We start from the raw sequence: 16,743 nt of genomic DNA, 5'->3' as shown, positions 1-16,743 counted from the left end.
ACAGAAGAGGAGAACAGGAGAAGAGGAGAACAGGAGGAGAGGAGAACAGGAGAAGAGGAGAACAGGAGAACAGAAGAAGAGAGTGAGTCTGTGTGAGTCTGTGTGAGTCTGCGTGAGTCTGAGTGAGTCTGAGCGAGTCTGAGCGAGTCTGCGTGAGTCTTGAGTGTGTCTGCGAGAGTCTGTGTGAATCTGACAGAGTCTGCGTGAGCTTGCGTGAGCGCCACCTACTGACGTCGAAGGCGTACAGCACGTTACACGCGCCTTCTGTGTCGTTCCTGCCGCCCCAGATGAAGATGGTCTCGTCCAGCAGGACAGCGGTGTGTCCGTAGCGCATGTAGGGAACCTCCCGAGTGTGTTCTCGTCCTCCGGTGCGCACCGGTGGCAGCTTCGTCCAGCGCAGAGACACTGCCGACACACACATAAGACGCTTGCTTACACAAACACACACAAGACACTCACATGAGACACACACACACACACAAGATGCTCGCAGACACACACACACACACACACACACACACACAAGAAGCTCACATGAGACGCTCACACACACACACACACACACATCTCTTTAACTCAATTCAACTTTATTTGTATAGCACTTTCCACTATTACATTGTTTCAAAGCATCTTCACAGGGCTCGACATAAGCAATGGCCCGATGGCCCGGGGCCAGTAAAAGAGTATGTCGGGCTAGTTGATTGGCCAGTCACCGGCCATCAGCAAAACAAACAGCAAACGTCATACACAGTGGCGCGAAGAGTGTCAATGTTACTTCAGGTTATTTATAACGTGTTAAAATGTCAAAGAACTACGAGGCTGATACGAGAAAGAGGACATTCCTGGTAGGGCTGGGCGGTATTTCGAGTTTGTACAATATATCGATTTTTTTTAAACGATATGGAATGAGGCAATACCGTTTATATCGATACAGTATTGATACGAGCACATCTGAAAAATAGTGGAGTACGCAGTGTGAGCTCCTGCAGTGAAAGAACATAGTACAATTTGTCCTAAACATGTCACAAGCTGTATTAAGCGCTTCAAAATAACTGGTAAGATAGTTAACAAGTTTAAAGCAGCTTGCCCAGCAGAGGCTCTGACAGAGACTGTTGCTGACTGACAGATAAATACTGCCGCTGTTTAATGTGTTTGAGACGTGGTGCTTTCCTCAGTGCTTAACTTACATTTCACAGGTATATTCTCCATCTGTAAATGTTAGAAAGTCAAACAAATATGTCCATTTCACTGTCAGGAGAGGACGAGCTTCTGCAAGTGAATCTCCACTAAAATTCAAACTTCTGTGAATGAGCGCCGCCACGCGCATGCGCGCCACACACACGGAGCACAATAGAACAGTAGCGCAATAATTCTGACTAAAATATACATATTGCTAAAATATTTGTTGTTGGAGACAATAAATGTGCCATATGAAGTATGGCTTACAAGTATGTTTTTATGAAAGTAAGCATTATAATGGGGTAATCAAATGCAGGCTAATATAATTAGTTCGTGCTTTAGTTTTTATTTTCATTTTTAGTTTAGCCTTTAGTCATTTTAAAAACAAAAGCATTATTTTTGTTTTTAGATTGTAATGTTGCAATGTTAGAATGTAATGTGATTTTAACCACCTTTTCGCACATAATATATTGCATAGCCTACATTACATTTGCTATATTTGTTTCCATATCCTTCAACATCAACATTTTTTGGATATCATTGAGCAGGATGTGAAATAAAAAATGTTTCTAATCAATAAAGATTTTCTTTATCCAAATAGAAAAACGTAGAAAGTACCGAGATATATATCGTATATCGCCATTTAACCAAAAAATACTGATATATGATTTTTTTGCCCATATCGCCCGGCCCTAAATGGAAAACACAGTACACCTGGGTGGAGGAAGGCGATGAGGGCATGTACTGTTTCGTTTGCCGGAAATTTCCAACAAAAGCCGACCGAGCCGTTATGCAAAATGCATAATTCGTGTTCGTTTCAGTCTTGTTATAATCAGATTCAGCGCTTTCTTCATTTTTTCTTCATTGACAATTTTTTTTTAGGTCATAAATGTTAAACAAATAACAAAAATAATCTTTTTGTCTCATTTTCTTTTTGTCAAATTTCGACATTTTGAAGTGAAAATATAGCCTATGTAACGTTACTCTTCACTCATGTAATGTAATAATTAGTTTACTGTCATTGTAAGGGGGCAAGAAAAATTAATCCTAATGTATACAATAAATAAACAATAAATGGAAAAGTGCTTTTCCTTATATTTCAGGGCCAGTAAAAATATAGAAGGGGCCAGTAAAACTCTGATCTATGGGCCCTGGGGGCCAGTGGGGATTTCTTTTTAATGTTGAGCCCTGATCTTCACAAGAAATTTGGTAACACTACAATAAAGTTCATTAGTTTACATTAGTTTATGTATTAACTAATATGAACTAACAATGAGCAGTACATTTGTTACTGTATTTATTAATCTTTGTTAATGTTACTTAATAAAAATCCAGCTGTTCAAATAATGTAGTGAACCTTATTGTAAAGCGTTACCGGAAATGCTTGTTTCAATGTTACAACTTAGGAAGAATTCTGTTGTCAGTCAGAGATGAGTGTGTCAAAGTAATGTCCATATGACTGATACTCAGCTACTATATAATGTCGTGTGTTGTGAACACTCAGAAGCGCAGACCAGGGGACTCGAGGCGAGCTTGGAAGACTACAGCGACGCAAAGTTCCTGTTCTCAATAAAGAAACCTTCTTAAGATACAGCCCGAGTCTCCTGGTCTGCGCTTCTGAGTGTTCTACACTTTGGGACAAAAAGTTCACAACGGTTTTATGTGTTCAGACACATGAGACTTTCATCTGAATTTGAATATTGTGTTGAGCTGATTTGCATATGAATATGAGCGGCAGGTTTATCCCTCACCGGTGTTGAAGACGTGCACGTCGATCTGCCTGAGCGTGTCGTAGTCTTCCCCCGAGCAGTACCCGCCGAACGAGTACACCTTGTGCCCGACCGCCACCGCCGCGTGGTTGACCCGCCGCGGGCCGCCCTCCAGGTGCACCGTCCAGCGTAACATCCCACGCCTAGACCTCCATCAGCACCAACAGCAGCCGCATCACTGCTCCGTCAGACCAGCGGCCAATCAGAGGACAGCTGGGGGGGTAGAGAGAGAGAATTTATAAAAGGGCAGTGAATGACTGTTGTTTTGAAGTCCATAAAAGTGCATCTGTCCATCATAAAAGAGCATTATCATAAAAGTGCATCCGTCCTAGAGCTGGACGATATGGCCAAATTTTATATCACGATATATTTCTTAATTTCGGTCGATACGATATAATTCCGATATCGATAAGAAAAATATAAAAGCCTCAAAAAAACTGCCAAGAACGCCCACAACAGATGTCTGTACCTACAATCTTCTGAAACTTGAATTTGCCAAGTCTATGAAACCTGCTGGAGTCTTTTGGTACTGCACCATAACAAACTAAATCAACCAATGAAATAACCCATCACAACAATAACATTCTCTTCTCAATACCTGCTACAAGACTATAGGGATGCACCGATCCGCATTTTTTCACTTCCGATCCGATCCCGATACCTGAATTTGGATATCGGCCGATACCGATACTATTCCAATACCAGAGCTGTGTTTGCTTTAATATTATTATTATCATTATTGTTGATTTTATATGATGCTGCAATAAACTACTCTCAACAGGCAAGTATGATAACTAGTCCATGCGTTCATGACATCAAGGCTAGATTATTGTAATGCTCTACTGGGTGGTTGCCCTGCACGCTTAATAAACAAACTACAGCTAGTTCAAAACGCAGCCGCTAGAGTTCTTACCAGAACCAGGAAGTACGACCATATTAGCCCGGTTCTGTCAACACTGCATTGGCTCCCTATTAAACATCGTATAAATGTTAAAATATTGCTGATTACTTACAAAGCACTAAATGGTTTACCTCCGCAGTACTTGAGCGAGCTCTTAACGCATTATAGTCCTTCACGTCTATTGCGATCTCAAAACTCCGGCCAGTTGATAATACCTAGAATATATAAATCGACTGCTAGCGGTAGATCCTTTTCCTATTTAGCACCAAAACTCTGGAACAATCTTCCTAACATTGTCCGGGCAGCAGACACAGTCTGTCAGTTCAAAGCTAGACTAAAAATACATCTCTTTGACCTGGCATTCACATAACACTAGGGCTGTGCAATTAATCGAATTTCGATTTCAATTTCGATTTTGGCTCCCAACGATCTCCAAAATAGTACAATCGACTAAAAACGATTATTTTGTCCTGTGTTCTGAATGACTCGCGCACGCGCACATCCGCCTCTCCCGAAGCCATAAACTCTCTCAGTCATAAACTGCAAGCACAATAAACTTCACAATAACAATTGGCTAATTTAATATAGACTGGAGTGAGACCATAGACGTATCTCGAGCTGTCGCAGATCTCTGCTCGATCACTGTAGCGCCTCAGTTAAAGCGAACGGCAGCGCGAGCGCACATGAACTGATCATCTGTTCCGCTTTACAGCACGAAACAAATCGATAATGAACACAGGGAGCGACATCAACACTTGTCTGCTTGTCCGGGAAAAGGGGATTTTTAAGTTTGAAGTTAAAGAGTTTTACTTGCCCGACCGATCGAAACGCGAGATGGTTTTGATCTTATACAGTCAGAGTGTAAACAGAGATCGGTAATGGATAGTTTCTGGAAGCTGCGCTGCCTGTCTATTTGTGAGGGAGACATTAGTGGAGAAATCAAAAACAAATGAGCCTAACAGCTCACACAAAAACTCACAGAAGAAACATAATGAGGTAGAAATGTTGAGTTTTTTTTTAACATATGTAGTTAAGTAACATAACACGACTAAGGGCTGTTCTATATCACGATTGCAAATGTTACATTGAATTGATAGTTTCGTAAACAAGTAGCAGCTAGCCTAGTTTATATTTAGTAACTTACATTTTAGATGCAATATTGACTGGTTTTGTTCTATTTCACCGACGAAAATTGTTACAAAAGAAAAGCATCTCTAAGCGCTGTGTTTTGTTACTGAATGATTCATTATTTTGAACGAATCGTTTTAATGAATGAGTCAATGATTCATTTATTAAGACGGTCACTTGTCGCCACCTATTGTTTAAAAGTATCATTGATTTTATTTTTTATTTTATTATTTGTTTTAAAGGGTTAGTTCACCCAAAAATGAAAATTAAGTCATTAATTACTCACCCCCATGCTGTACCAACCCCGTAAGACCTTCGTTCATCTTCGGAACACAAATGAAGATATTTTTGATTAAATCTGAGAGGTGGATCACTGCTACATAGGCTGAGAAGAGGACGTTCTTCTTCTAATACTTCTTGTTCAGTTCTCGCGCATGCGTCGTGGAAATCTCTTGAACTCTCGTCTCAGGCCCACAAGGAATGAAAAGGAATAGTCGAATAAAGTCGTTATTTATGTTTTATTTTCGGAAAAAAAGTATTCTTGTCGCTTGATAAACTTATAGTTGAGCCACTGTAGGCACATGGAATATTTAAACATGTTCTTTAATGACTTTCTGGGCCGTCAAGTTTCATTCCCTCTGGCAGCCTATGTAGCAGTGATCCACCTCTCAGATTTAATCAAAAATATCTTCATTTGTGTTCCGAAGATGAACGAAGGTCTTACGGGGTTGGTACAGCATGGGGGTGAGTAACTAATGACTTAATTTTCATTTTTGGGTGAACTAACCCTTTAATCTCATAATATTTTTAAAGTTGTAATTTTGCAGTGTAAATTAATTGAATGGATACCAGCCCTTTTTATTACAACTGAATTTGATCAAATGTAAGAATTTGACATAACACATATATTTAGTAAGGTTTAATAAATTGTCCTTTATAAAGGCAAAAAACGCCCTGGTGACCCCCTACAACAAATTAATTTGTAAACATGTAACCCTTTTCACCACTTGTGAGTTTGCAAGTCGGTTTAATAGTTCAAAAAGTACAATAAATGTTCACATTTAGATTTTTTTTAAGAGTTGTTGAAAGGTGTCTTTTAATAAATGCAACACGTTCCCAAAGTCATGTAAAATAATCGTGTTACATAATCGTGATTTCAATACTGACCAAAATAATCGTGATTATGATTTTTTCCATAATCGAGCAGCCCTACATAACACTCTATAGACTTCTATAATTCAATATTAGGCTGCTTAGATTAGGTCAGCCGGAACACTTCCCTTAAATCCTGATGTACTCGTTACATCATAAGAAGAATGGCATCTACGCTAATTTTAGTGTCTTTGTTTATCCCGAGGTTTTCCCGCAGCCTGCCGGATCCAGGCCGTTTCCAGATCTGACGAAGGACTTTCGCCTGGACCCGATGACAATGCAGTGCTGAAGTGCCAACTAGCCTCTCCCTATGCAGGATCCCTATACCACTCTACAGATAAAGCCTTGTGGAATTTTTCGGTTCGCGTACCTACCCAAAGGGATAAGATAAAATAAAAATTCTGCATCAAAATTTATAGACAAGTATTTTGTTTAGGCATGGTGTGTAAGGAATAACAAACCTGCGCACATATATTCAAACGTACATAACTATAGAATCAATTCTTAATGCGCATGTGAACGCCATCAGCGTCTATCACAGGTTCACGTTTAAAGTCTGTTTAGAGAGAACGGTGTCGTCTTAATAACAAATGATCATTTAGACGGAAGCGAATCAATCAAAACTAAATTTAGCTGGAAAAAAACATTTTTCAAGAGCCACTATAAAACCAAACCAATCTCTGTTACCTTAAATTATATGTTTATCTCTGTAAAGCTGCTTTGAAACAATCTACATTGTTAAAAGCACTATATAAATGAGGATGACTTGACTTGACATATGTACGCATGTATGCATGTATGTCCCAAAAGGCAACTTGAGGTAAGTATAAGGTTAGAAAAGGAAGTCAGAAAAACAGGATTAACAGGAAAAATCCCATTCTGAAAATAAATATGCAACTGTAAGTGTTTCAAATTGATTGTCACGTCAATATTTATTACATTTAGGGATGTAACAATACCATATTTTCTGAACTGAACCGATCCGATCCTATACCAAACTTTCTGAGTATCGACCAATACGGATCTGATACCAGCGCAGTTTTTTTTAAATCAAGTAGAATTTCTAGAACTCTGTGTTGAAATGATAATCACTCTTTTGTGTGTTAAACACAATCTACTTAATACAGACAACTTCATTATAAAGAAAAACAACAAATAAAAAAAATTATCATAACCTAACCTATGACAAAAATTATATTATAAACTAGATTAGAAATCTAGAAATTAGAAATTTAGTTTAGAAAAAAGTATGAGTGCATAATAATTGTATAAAATCTGGACATATACAGTGGAAAAAAACATTATTTAGTGGAGAACAAATAAGAGACAATAAGTGTAGGCACCGGCACTAAATCTGGTAAAACGTTACACATTGCTGTTTGTATTGTTGTAAAATACATTCATGAAAAACAAGATAACAAAAATCACAAAGATCAATTATTTATATAGTCTAGCTACTATAAAATTAAGAAATTTTTTTTAAATGTATAGCACAGCTGTTTATTGAGGCAGCAACATATGATAGATGGGGCATTTAATAATCTTTCATTGCGCAAAAGTATTATGATATGATTATGAAAGGCTGCATTACAGTGCGACACACAGCGCTTTGCGCATCGCGAGCGCAGGATGATGCGCTTGAAGCAACACGGAGTCGCAGCGCATCGAGTCCGAATTGAAAAGTTTAAAGCACAAAGGAAAGACATATTGATGCGTAGTGTATTTATAACCGTCTCGTATTTTTAATGCAAAACAAAGTTATACAACGCAATAATGGGGGATTCAGTTTGCCTAATCGCTGTTCAATAAGGAAAGATGCTCCCCAAATGAATAAACACTATCTTTTTTATATTCCATGCAAACAACAAAAATTGTCAACACCCAAAAAGTAAATACAAGAAAAAGAAAATTAACTACAATAAGCAAAATAATGTAACGGATAAGTATTTTACAGGACTTGGTCAATAGATTGCATAATTCAATAAACAGTAAATTGATGAATGTAAGTCTCATCTGGTGGTATAAGTCATTAAACAATGTCCAAAGTTGAAGCAGTCCCTTAGTAGATGAATAATCCAACCATTTGCGATGAATTCACTCCAAAAGATAACAGTTCTCATGCATCAGACTCTTCCAAATCAGGAACAGTCGTAAGCCAAAAGTCCCAAGCTTACATCCCTCTGGGCTTTTAATCCATATTCAGTTTGCAACATGCAATGATAAAGTCATCTATAAAGAGTCCTTTTTAAGTTGAGCTTGCAATGGAACATTTCCCAACCAGGACATAGCACAAGTGCAGGTAAGCCATGCTTTCTGCTGCTGCTGTTCTGCTAACTTCCTCTACAAACCCACCTTTACTTAAGGAGCACAATTAGCAACCATAGCACCCCTAGCGGTGTGGAAGAAAGACTGCAGATAAAAGATTTTGTAACAGGCTTGCCTGTTACATATTATACAGTATCTATCTATGCAATAGTTTATTCAGCCTTTTCTTTTAACAGTTTTAAATTTCAGTTACTGTGTGCGTGAAGAACGATTATAGTGCTCTCCAGTGTTGTGATCTAACAGACACACGGTAAAGAGTAACATGATTAGGTACAGCAAGTCCAGCAAGATAGTCATTTTATCCGAAACCATAGAGCTTTATCTACAGATCAAGTATAATAATAGTAATTGAATCATCTTGGAGAGTTTCATCGAGTTGACTGTCATCGAACGCGACGCGCTGTTGAAATGCTGAATGAAGAATGATTGACAGCCGCAGCGGAGGGAAAAGTTTACGTGATCTTGAATGTAATTACTTAAATATTCATTTCTATCTCACATTAAACTATAGAATGGCTTCAGAACACTTATAATATGGTGCACGAACACTTAATGGTGCTTTATATAACAATAACACAATAGTAAACACACAATATCGGATTTAGATCGGCCTCGTCTGACCGATACCCGATCCGGATATACCGATACTGGATCGGATCGGCCCCATCCCTACAAGACTATGAAAGCATTTGGGTAGCAATATTCAATTTGAAATGTAATATGCAAAATGACAATGCATTTCTGTTTTTAAATTTACATTTCTTAAGAAATCGTTGGATTACTTAAGCCAACGATTCGATTATTTTCGATACTTCAAAATCCCCCTCGATACAATACGATTCGATACGATTCAATAATCGATATTTTTACATGATATCTATTAAGTTTCAAATAAATCAACAAAAATGTTTATAATTTGCCTTTTATTGAGAATACAGGAACAGTATTCTATTCACATAATGTGTATGTTGTGCTCAATGCACTGCAAGTAGAACAGCAAATATAACAGTTACATACAGTCCAAAACTTGATTCTATCGAATCCTGGTGCGTTTCTGTGCATCTTACGTCATCGCAAACGTGCACGACACATGATAGAAAACAAAACGCGGGTCAATATATTGTGTTTTTTATTTTATTTGGTGCTATTATGCACAGCTGAGTGAACAACACCGGTTTACTGTGTGTCGCATTTGGCTTTCTGCTGATTGCAAACGCAGGAGACAGTGGATTTCCATTAATGTGATGCCCTGAGTCCACGCGCTATGTGTGTGTGAATACACTGCAGACTCTCTCTCGCTCTTATCCAAGGTAAATTATCAACACTTTCAGCCCTTACATGTGTTTTATTTAACTAAATACATCATAATCAGCTAAAAAGCATGCGCAGGTCACTTACTTCCTGAACAAGTGCGCACACGAGTCCGTGATGCTTTCACATTCACGCGAGCCGCGGCACGGTTCGAGTGCAACCGAACTCAGCGCACCTCCTCCAGGCAGTCTCGGGTTCGGTATCCAGTGCGCACCAGGGTCAGCGTGACAGACAGCGTTTACATAATTAGCGATTTTTCATGCGAACCGTGCCCGTTCCGTTCCGAGTTGGTGTGAAAGCACCCTAGACTTTCTAGTAAGCTGTTGAAGTAGCCTTTTGTACATGTTAGCGCCTGTTTGTTTACGCTAATAACTGCTAGCTTGGAATTCGCCGACTAAGTGACTGAAGGTGCTTTCACACTGGCAGTTTAGTTACGTTAGCCCAGTGCATAACAACACTCGTTTGTACGCATATGAGCGGATGCTGAAAATAGACAGGCGGCAAAACAAACACATTAATCGATACTCTTGCGGACGCATCGATGCATCGAATCGTCGGCTGTATAATCGATGCATCGATACGAATCGATTAGTATTTACACTCCTATAATTTACATTTGCCATTTCATACACTAGTTTTAATATGTAAATCGAATACATATTTTAACATTTTATAAGTTGCAAAATTAAAATGTATTACAGATATGATTAGATATGTTTAAAATGTTGAACATCATTTAAATGTTATTTTTCTTAATTGCATTTACACTCAGAGTTAAGAAACTTGCGATTGCATTTTCATTAAATGTCCCGCGATAAATGTAGCAAAATTCAATGTGCAAATTGAAATTACATTCCGAGCCGAGCATGTCCCGCCCTGTCAATCACTGTGTGAAGTTTCGGTTTCTTAGACATTACAATCATATGTATTGGTCCTTCTGAGGTCACTCAGCATCCCCACATGCTCCAGATTCACGCAAAAAGTCTCGTTTGTTTGTGCTTCGTTTGTGTCGGTTAAAGTTGTGTTTGTGCTGCTTCTATCGGGTCGGGTGGGAACAGGTTTGATGTGTTACCGCTGCTAGTCGGCAGTCACTCTCCGGCACATTTTAAAGCACGCTGAAACACCGAAACACCACTGAATTTATACCACTGAACTAGTCTTTCCTCTCTTATCAACTATTTCGTCTGCTTTCTCCTCACATGTGGAAGCTCGTTCAGTCACATTTGTATTGCGGTCAGGGGCGCTCATTCTGTAGCTGAAACGTGCCGCGTTGGAGATCTGCTACTAGTGCTGAGCTGAGCACTGGCTGCGTGTCTGTAGTGTACACTGTACGTCATCACGAAAGTAGCCAATTGTGTTCTGCTCTTTCTGACGGCTGTGCGCCTAACGTCAGTTATATTGAAATATCGAAAATGTGTTTAAAAATCATATCACCGTTATCGGAAAAAAAAACAATATTGATTGAAAAAAATACATATTGATATTGACTTATTGTCCAGCCCTAATCCATCCATCATAAAAGTGCATCCATCCATCATAAAAGTGCATCTATCCATCATAAAAGTGCATCTATCCATCATAAAAGTGCATCTATCCATCATAAAAGTGCATCTATCCATCATAAAAGTGCATCTATCCATCATAAAAGTGCATCTATCCATCATAAAAGTGCATCCATCCATCATAAAAGTGCATCCATCCATCATAAAAGTGCATCCGTCCATCATAAAAGTGCATCCGTCCATCATAAAAGTGCATCTATCATCATAAAAGTGCATCTGTCCATCATAAAAGTGCATCTATCATCATAAAAGTGCATCCGTCCATCATAAAAGTGCATCCGTCCATCATAAAAGTGCATCCATCCATCATAAAAGTGCATCTGTCCATCATAAAAGTGCATCTATCATCATAAAAGTGCATCTATCCATCATAAAAGTGCATCTATCATCATAAAAGTGCATCCGTCCATCATAAAAGTGCATCCATCCATCATAAAAGTGCATCTGTCCATCATAAAAGTGCATCTATCATCATAAAAGTGCATCTATCCATCATAAAAGTGCATCTATCATCATAAAAGTGCATCCGTCCATCATAAAAGTGCATCCATCCATCATAAAAGTGCATCCGTCCATCATAAAAGTGCATCTATCCATCATAAAAGTGCATCTATCCATCATAAAAGTGCATCCATCCATCATAAAAGTGCATCTATCCATCATAAAAGTGCATCTATCCATCATAAAAGTGCATCCATCCATCATAAAAGTGCATCTATCCATCATAAAAGTGCATCTATCCATCATAAAAGTGTATATATACATCATAAAAGTGCATCTTTCCATCATAAAAGTGCATCTATCCATCATAAAAGTGCATCTATCCATCATAAAAGTGCATCTATCCATCATAAAAGTGCATCTATCCATCATAAAAGTGCATCCGTCCATCATAAAAGTGCACCCATCCATCATAAAAGTGCATCTATCCATCATAAAAGTGCATCTATCCATCATAAAAGTGCATCTATCCATCATAAAAGTGCATCCGTCCATCATAAAAGTGCATCTATCCATCATAAAAGTGCATCCGTCCATCATAAAAGTGCACCCATCCATCATAAAAGTGCATCCGTCCATCATAAAAGTGCATCCGTCCCAGGGAACTACACTAACCTTTTCCACTGGTGGCACTTGCGCTACTAACTTTTTCAGTTACTAGCGCAAAATATGATTTGGTCGCACAAATTATTTATAGTAAGCCGCTCTGGATAATAATGAACAATAATGAAACTGTATTGCATACAGATGTGCTTTTTATTTTACTTGCCATGTTTTAAACCACATGCCGCCTTGTTTTTGTTTTCTTTAACATTGGTTGGGATAGATTTACTGCAATAGAAAATACTGTACACAATAAAGAGCAAAATGGATTTCAACATGCTATGGTTTGCACAGATGGGCAGACTCGTGAACTCGTAAGTAGTGATGCACCGATGTGAAAATTGTGGCCGATACCGATAACCGATATTAATATTGCTGTTATGGTCGATATCTCTGTATAGAAAACAAATTTACTGATAATCAAATAAAGAGATATTTTTAAAAACACTTTTCTTTTCTTTTTTTTACTTTAGAAATGACTGATATTGGGCACCTTTACCTGTGTGCAAAATATGTCACACATAGGACACGCATGCATTATATTGCATTGCATATAATGTGTGCTGGTCAACTTGTCTAAAATTAAGAAACCCCTAGAAAAGAGTAAAAAAAAAAATGCTGAAACAAAAAAGTGTTGTATTTATTATTCCAATATCCAGGGAAAACGGCTTCTATTTGTGACGTGCTGTCTTTGCGTTTGAACATTGCACATTTTAAACAGGACACGCATTAGCTGAATAAATGTTAGCCAATACAAACATATTTATAGAAAACAGTTGACAATGAATAGAAAGAAGTCCAATAATAGCATAACAAATCACTTATTATAAAAATAATATCAAGTATAAGTTAAATGAATCCGACATAGGCCTATAATGAGGGCTGTGTTAGCAGTAAAACGGCCGTCATTTAACGAATTTTAAAAACACGGATGGATAATACAAAATGCTTTCTGACATTTTGACAGAAAAAAAACAAGCAAGAACAAAATTTAAACTATAGCCAATTTTCATTTTACAATTATCTTCTCTCTCTCTGTGTGCGCGCGCCCGTGTTTCTGAGAGAGAGAGCTCGCGCAGCACTGATACAATGGTACGTTTTAATCTAAGTAACGGTCGCGGGGCTGAAGCCAACTTGATGTGTTGAATGCTCAGAGCACGTTATAAAACGTATTCTTAAAATACACATTTCTGTTTTAATAAATGCTCATAGTAAAGCATAGCATATTGCCTAAAAACATAGGTACGAAAAAATAATCAGTGATACATTTGCGACACATTAAAAATTAGGGTCGCAATGGCATTTCAAAAGGTCGCATATGCGACCATTTTGGTCGCAGTGTAGTTCCCTGCGTCCATCATAAAAGTGCATCCATCCATCATAAAAGTGCATCTGTCCATCATAAAAATGCACCCATCCATCATAAAAATGCATCCATCCATCATAAAAGTGCATCCGTCCATCATAAAAATGCATCTGTCCATCATAAAAATGCACCCATCCATCATAAAAGTGCATCCATCCATCATAAAAGTGCATCCATCCATCATAAAAGTGCATCCGTCCATCATAAAAATGCATCTGTCCATCATAAAAATGCATCCATCCATCATAAAAGTGCATCTATCCATCATAAAAGTGCATATATCCATCATAAAAGTGCATCTGTCCATCATAAAAGTGCATCTGTCCATCATAAAAGTGCATCCATCCATCATAAAAGTGCATCCGTCCATCATAAAAATGCATCCATCCATCATAAAAGTGCATCTATCCATCATAAAAGTGCATATATCCATCATAAAAGTGCATCTGTCCATCATAAAAGTGCATCTGTCCATCATAAAAGTGCATCTGTCCATCATAAAAGTGCATCTGTCCATCATAAAAGTGCATCTGTCCATCATAAAAGTGCATCTGTCCATCATAAAAGTGCATCTATCCATCATAAAAGTGCATCTGTCCATCATAAAAGCGCATCTGTCCATCATAAAAGTGCATCCGTCCAGCATAAAAGTGCATCTATCATCATAAAAGTGCATCTAAGAGACACACACACACACACACACACACACACACACACACGAGAAAAGTCCTGAGCATAGAGACACACACACACACAGACACACACTCACTTACACACACACACACACACACAAGAAAAGTCCTGAGCATAGACACACACACACACACACACGAGAAAAGTCCTGAGCATAGACACACACACACACACACACACAAACACACACACACACACACACACACACAAGAAAAATCCTGAGCATAGACACACACACACACACACACACACACACGAGAAAAGTCCTGAGCATAGACACACACACACACACACACAAACACACACACAGACACACACACACACACACACACACACACACACACACACACACAAACACACACACACACATAAGAAAAGTCCTGAGCATAGAGACACACACACACAGACACACACACAGACACACACACACACACACACACACACACACACACACACACACAAACACACACACACACACATAAGAAAAGTCCTGAGCATAGAGACACACACACACAGACACACACACAGACACACACACACACACACTCACTGCACAGAGAGTCAAGGGGAAACAGCTCCACTTTTACTAACATTGGGACACTCTCTATCTTTCACAACCACTAGAAAGACTTTCATCGGAAATCAAAAATGGACAAACTCCACAGAGAACACTTGATCTGAATAATGACACTTCTGTAAACCAACAATATCTCTGGATAAAGTCAGTAAACCGTGATATTTGTGTGTGAAGAACGACGCGTCAGATTCAGACCGTTAGGAGTCTCTGCAACTGCACAGTATAAATATATAATCATATCTCTGGAGGCACATGCAGAATATATTTAGAGAAACACATCATCATCATCATCATCATCCTCAGGTCACATGACGCGCGGCTGCGTCTCAAACACACACTGTGACTGTAGGGCGCTTCTGAGAGGGTGACCTCTAACCTTTAAATGACAGATTATTAATAGAAACGCAGTTAATCATTTCACTCTACTGTTTATAACAATGATATTTAATTTCCCGAAGGTTTGACTTATTAAAACAGCATCATTTCAGAAAAACAAAAGATTTAAAGTGCATTAGATCACAGTCTGTCGATCATACATGTCACGTGTCTGATTTTGTATATGTATATATATATATATATATATATATATATATATATATATATATATATATATATATATATATATATATAAGAAACGTATTTTTTGCTGGGACATCAGAGTTAATGGTAGTAAAACAAATTATACATGTGCCAGTTTTTATCCTGGAGCTCCATGACCGTAAATTAGAGTCATTCGTTCAGTAAAACTTATTTTAATTTATAAAATAATTCAACATCGAGTTAATCAGCTGTAAATGCAGTGCTAGCACGATTAGCACTGTCAAATCAACTTCTCCACACAAACAGCTCAAACGATCATATCAAAATATTCCTTTCACCAAAACCGCATTTCTATTTTGGCATAAAATCGAAAGATGACATTCAGATGAAAGATAATAATAATCTGTCCGGTATCAAGGGTCATTATTAGCCGCTCCGGCTAACCGGGCTAAAGCAAGCTAAACCCCCTCAGAAGCCCAAACCGACAGATTAAAACACACAAATATGCAGAATATGAACAGCGTAGAATATATTATATATCTATATGTGTAATTAAAGGAATTACATATGAATGTGGTGTTAATAAAAGCTGATTTTGTTGAGCAGAATTTCTCCTCTTACCTTCTGTGTGTGCTAATGTTCAAAATAATGATATGAACGAGCTCTGGCGCCCTCTGCCGACACACACACACACACACACACACACACACACACACACACACACACACACACACACACACACTCACACTCACACTCACACACACACACACACACACACACACACACACAAACACACACACACACACACACACACACACACACACACACACACACACACACACACACACACTCACACTCACACACACACACACACACACACACACACACACACACACTCACTCACTCACACACACTCACACTCACACTCACACACACACACACACACACACACACACTCACACACACACTCACACACACCCACACACACACACACACACACACACACACACACACACACACACACACACACACACTCACTCACTCACACTCACACACACACTCACACACACACACACACACACACACACACACACACACACACACACTCACACACACACTCACACACACACACACAC

The 16,743-nt window shown here is 38.5% G+C and overlaps 1 protein-coding gene across 1 annotated transcript in view; it reads right to left on the bottom strand.

Moving 5' to 3' along the window:
* The window catches only part of klhdc3 (kelch domain containing 3), a 69,461-nt gene extending 53,140 nt beyond the window's left edge, over window positions 1-16,321 (bottom strand). The window contains exons 1-3 of the mRNA XM_077241955.1: window positions 16,229-16,321; window positions 2,931-3,161; window positions 229-405 (exon numbers count right to left, since the gene is read on the bottom strand). Of these exons, the coding sequence (XP_077098070.1) occupies window positions 229-405; window positions 2,931-3,084 (331 nt within the window). The 5' untranslated portion in view covers window positions 3,085-3,161; window positions 16,229-16,321. The remainder of the gene's footprint in view (window positions 1-228; window positions 406-2,930; window positions 3,162-16,228) is intronic.
* Window positions 16,322-16,743: the final 422 nt, after the last annotated feature.

The sequence above is a fragment of the Siphateles boraxobius genome, unplaced genomic scaffold (genome assembly GCF_051911475.1).
Source record: "Siphateles boraxobius isolate OS27281-9 unplaced genomic scaffold, OSU_SipBor_1 249, whole genome shotgun sequence".
NCBI lineage: Eukaryota > Metazoa > Chordata > Actinopteri > Cypriniformes > Leuciscidae > Siphateles > Siphateles boraxobius.
The sequence above is the reverse complement of the archived record's forward strand: the minus strand, read 5'-3'. Positions and strand labels throughout refer to the sequence as shown.